This window comes from Oncorhynchus kisutch, linkage group LG29 (genome assembly GCF_002021735.2).
Source record: "Oncorhynchus kisutch isolate 150728-3 linkage group LG29, Okis_V2, whole genome shotgun sequence".
NCBI classification, from domain to species: Eukaryota; Metazoa; Chordata; class Actinopteri; order Salmoniformes; family Salmonidae; genus Oncorhynchus; species Oncorhynchus kisutch.
In genome coordinates this window covers 42,927,259-42,932,258 of record NC_034202.2, presented here as the reverse complement: position 1 = coordinate 42,932,258, position 5,000 = coordinate 42,927,259, and the positions used below count along the sequence as shown (strand labels likewise).

Below are 5,000 nucleotides of genomic sequence, written 5' to 3'. Positions count from 1 at the left end.
CTATACTATACTATACCATAGGCTATACTATACTATGCTATACTATAGACTATACTATACTATACTGTACTGGACACACTGGAGACTGAGAACAGGTACTATACTATACCACAGACTATACTGTGCTATACTATGCTTTGATATAGACTATACTATACTATACCATATACTATACAATGCTATACTATAGACTACTGGACACACTGGAGACTGAGAACAGATACTATACTATACTATAGACTACTGGACATACTGGAGACTGAGAACAGATACTATACTATACTATAGACTACTGGACATACTGGAGACTGAGAACAGATACTATACTATACTATAGACTACTGGACATACTGGAGACTGAGAACAGATACTATACTATACTATAGACTACTGGACATACTGGAGACTGAGAACAGATACTATACTATACTATAGACTACTGGACATACTGGAGACTGAGAACAGATACTATACTATACTATAGACTACTGGACATACTGGAGACTGAGAACAGATACTATACTATACTATAGACTACTGGACATACTGGAGACTGAGAACAGATACTATACTATACTATAGACTACTGGACATACTGGAGACTGAGAACAGATACTATACTATACTATAGACTACTGGACATACTGGAGACTGAGAACAGATACTATACTATACTATAGACTACTGGACATACTGGAGACTGAGAACAGATACTATACTATACTATAGACTACTGGACATACTGGAGACTGAGAACAGATACTATACTATACTATAGACTACTGGACATACTGGAGACTGAGAACAGATACTATACTATAGACTACTGGACATACTGGAGACTGAGAACAGATACTATACTATAGACTACTGGACATACTGGAGACTGAGAACAGGTACTATACTATAGACTACTGGACATACTGGAGACTGAGAACAGATACTATAGACTACTGGACATACTGGAGACTGAGAACAGATACTATACTATAGACTACTGGACATACTGGAGACTGAGAACAGATACTATACTATACTATAGACTACTGGACATACTGGAGACTGAGAACAGATACTATACTATACTATAGACTACTGGACATACTGGAGACTGAGAACAGATACTATACTATAGACTACTGGACATACTGGAGACTGAGAACAGATACTATACTATAGACTACTGGACATACTGGAGACTGAGAACAGATACTATACTATAGACTACTGGACATACTGGAGACTGAGAACAGATACTATACTATACTATAGACTACTGGAGACTGAGAACAGGTACAACGGAAGTTGAATGAGTTGATGAATTAATCAATGGATGAAAGAATGAACAGATGAAGAAATTAATCAAGTCAACAAAGCTATACATGGAGTTATGTCCTGTCATCTGTTATCATCAGTTACTACCTGGTGATGGAGTTGTGTTCTGTTATCATCAGTTACTACCTGGTGATGGAGTTGTGTTCTGTTATCATCAGTTACTACCTGGTGATGGAGTTGTGTTCTGTTATCATCAGTTACTACCTGGTGATGGAGTTGTGTTCTGTTATCATCAGTTACTACCTGGTGATGGAGTTGTGTCCTGTTATCATCAGTTACTACCTGGTGATGGAGTTGTGTCCTGTTATCATCAGTTACTACCTGGTGATGGAGTTGTGTTCTGTTATCATCAGTTACTACCTGGTGATGGAGTTGTGTCCTGTTATCATCAGTTACTACCTGGTGATGGAGTTGTGTCCTGTTATCATCAGGTACTACCTGGTGATGGAGTTGTGTCCTGTTATCATCAGTTACTACCTGGTGATGGAGTTGTGTCCTGTTATCATCAGTTACTACCTGGTGATGGAGTTGTGTCCTGTTATCATCAGTTACTACCTGGTGATGGAGTTGTGTCCTGGAGGAAACATCATGAACCGGATCTACGATAAGAAGAAGCTGGACGAGAGAGAGACTCAGAAATACGTTCGGCAGCTGGTGATGGCTGTGGAACATCTACACAGAGCTGGAGTGGTGCACAGGTACACACAGACACGCACGAGCACACGCACACCTACACTCACACACACACACACACGCACATACACATACACACACGCACATACACACACACACACACACAGATCTTCAGCGTATGCACGCTGTGATAAGCTCCTTTAACCTCTAATGTTCTGGACCTCTCCGTGTCTCACAGGGATCTGAAGATTGAGAACCTACTATTGGATGAACAGGACAGCATCAAGCTCATCGGTAACCACCGTTTACCTGACTAACCCCGGCTTTGTGTGTGTGTGTGTGTGTGTGTCTATGTGTGCGTGTGTGTCTATGTGTGTGTGTCTGTGTGTGTGTGTGTGTGTGTCTGTGTGTGTGTGTGTGTGTGTGTGTGTGTGTGTGTGTGTGTCTGTGTGTGTGTCTGTGTGTGTGTGTGTGTGTGTGTGTGTGTGTGTGTGTGTCTGTGTGTGTGTCTGTGTGTGTGTGTGTGTCTGTGTGTGTGTGTGTGTGTCTGTGTGTGTGTGTGTGTCTGTGTGTGTGTCTGTGTCTGTGTGTGTCTGTGTGTGTGTGTGTCTGTGTGTGTGTCTGTGTGTGTGTGTGTGTCTGTGTGTGTGTGTGTGTCTGTGTGTGTGTGTGTGTCTGTGTGTGTGTGTGTCTGTGTGTGTGTGTGTGTCTGTGTGTGTGTGTGTGTGTGTGTGTGTGTGTGTGTGTCTGTGTGTGTGTCTGTGTGTGTGTCTGTGTGTGTGTGTGTGTGTGTGTGTGTGTGTGTGTGTGTGTGTGTGTGTGTGTGTGTGTGTGTGTGTGTGTGTGTGTGTGTGTGTGTCTGTGTGTGTGTGTGTGTGTGTCTGTGTGTGTGTCTGTGTGTGTGTCTGTGTGTGTGTCTGTGTGTGTCTGTGTGTGTGTCTGTGTGTGTGTGTCTGTGTGTGTCTGTGTGTGTGTGTGTGTGTGTGTGTGTGTGTGTGTGTGTGTGTGTCTGTGTGTGTGTGTGTATTTGTATTTGTCTTTTTTAATCTAATCTAAAAGAACGTCAGCTGCAAAAGGTAAATTCCCACGACAGAAAGAGATAAGATTTAACTAACCAAAAAGAGTCAACAGTAGCTAGGAGGAGAACAGAGCTGAGTAGCAGGGTGTTTCATGAGAACAGAGTAGCAGGGTGTTTCAGGAGAACAGAGTAGCAGGGTGTTTCAGGAGAACAGAGTAGCAGGGTGTTTCATGAGAACAGAGTAGCAGGGTGTTTCAGGAGAACAGAGTAGCAGGGTGTTTCAGGAGAACAGAGTAGCAGGGTGTTTCAGGAGAACAGAGTAGCAGGGTGTTTCATGAGAACAGAGTAGCAGGGTGTTTCAGGAGAACCTAGTAGCAGGGTGTTTCAGGAGAACAGAGTAGCAGGGTGTTTCAGGAGAACAGAGTAGCAGGGTGTTTCAGGAGAACAGAGTAGCAGGGTGTTTCAGGAGAACAGAGTAGCAGGGGTGTTTCAGGAGAACAGAGTAGCAGGGTGTTTCAGGAGAACGGAGTAGCAGGGTGTTTCAGGAGAACAGAGTAGCAGGGTGTTTCAGGAGAACAGAGTAGCAGGGCGTTTCAGGAGAACAGAGTAGCAGGGTGTTTCAGGGGAAACAGAGTAGCAGGGTGTTTCAGGAGAACGGAGTAGCAGGGTGTTTCAGGGAAGTCATTCTTTATCAGACTATAAAACTGACTGGTAGGCAGACTGTTGTAAATACAACCCATATTTATGTTTATTTATTTTCCATTTTGTACTATTTGCACATCATTACAACACTGTATATAGACATAATATGACATTGGAAATGTCTTTATTCTTTGGGAATTTTTGTGAGTGTAATGTTAACTGTTCATTTTTCTATTGTTTATTTCACTTATATTTATTATCTACCTCACTTGCTTTGGCAATGTTAACATATGTTTCCCATGACAATAAAACCCCTTGAATTGATTTGGACTGTTGAATCAGGTAGAGTTGGAAAACACACACATCCGCCTCACTCTCTGTGTCTGCCTCCCTCTCTCTTTCCTCCCTCCCTCTCTCTTTCCTCCCTCGATCCCCTCCCTCTCCCTCTCTCTCCTCCCCCTCTCTCCTCCCCCTCTCTCTCCTCCCCCTCTCTTCCCTCCCTCTCTCTCTCATTCCTCGATCCCCTCTCTCCTCTCCTCCCCCTCCTCCCTCTCTTCCCTCTCTCCCTCATCCTTTCCCTTCCTCTCCTGTAGATTTTGGTCTTAGTAACTGTGCAGGGATCCTGGGTTACTCAGACCCATTCAGTACGCAGTGTGGGAGCCCAGCCTACGCTGCTCCAGAACTACTGTCCCGCAAGAAGTACGGCCCCAAGGTGGACGTCTGGTCCATGTGAGTACACATATCACAAAACCAAAAGGTTTCATTCACAGCAGTTGACAACATACATGTTTCATACACAACAGTTGACAACATACATGTTTCATACACAACAGTTGACAACATACATGTTTCATACACAACAATGTACAACATACATGTTTCATACACAACAATGTACAACATACATGTTTCATACACAACAATGTACAACATACATGTTTCATACACAACAGTTGACAACATACATGTTTCATACACAACAGTTGACAACATACATGTTTCATACACAACAGTTGACAACATACATGTTTCATACACAACAGTTGACAACATACATGTTTCATACACAACAGTTGACAACATACATGTTTCATACACAACAATGTACAACATACATGTTTCATACACAACAATGTACAACATACATGTTTCATACACAACAGTTGACAACATACATGTTTCATACACAACAATGTACAACATACATGTTTCATACACAACAGTTGACAACATACATGTTTCATACACAACAGTTGACAACATACATGTTTCATACACAACAGTTGACAACATACATGTTTCATACACAACAGTTGACAACATACATGTTTCATACACAGCAGTTGTTACGTCCTTCGTTTGAATGAGACCA

General features: G+C 42.3%; 1 protein-coding gene across 1 annotated transcript in view; it reads left to right on the top strand.

Moving 5' to 3' along the window:
- LOC109881485 (hormonally up-regulated neu tumor-associated kinase homolog A) overlaps nt 1-5,000 on the top strand; it is a 30,321-nt gene that overhangs the window by 8,514 nt on the left and 16,807 nt on the right. Inside the window, 3 exon segments of the mRNA XM_031809094.1 lie at nt 1,884-2,033; nt 2,207-2,262; nt 4,222-4,357. Coding sequence (XP_031664954.1) covers nt 1,884-2,033; nt 2,207-2,262; nt 4,222-4,357 — 342 coding nt within the window.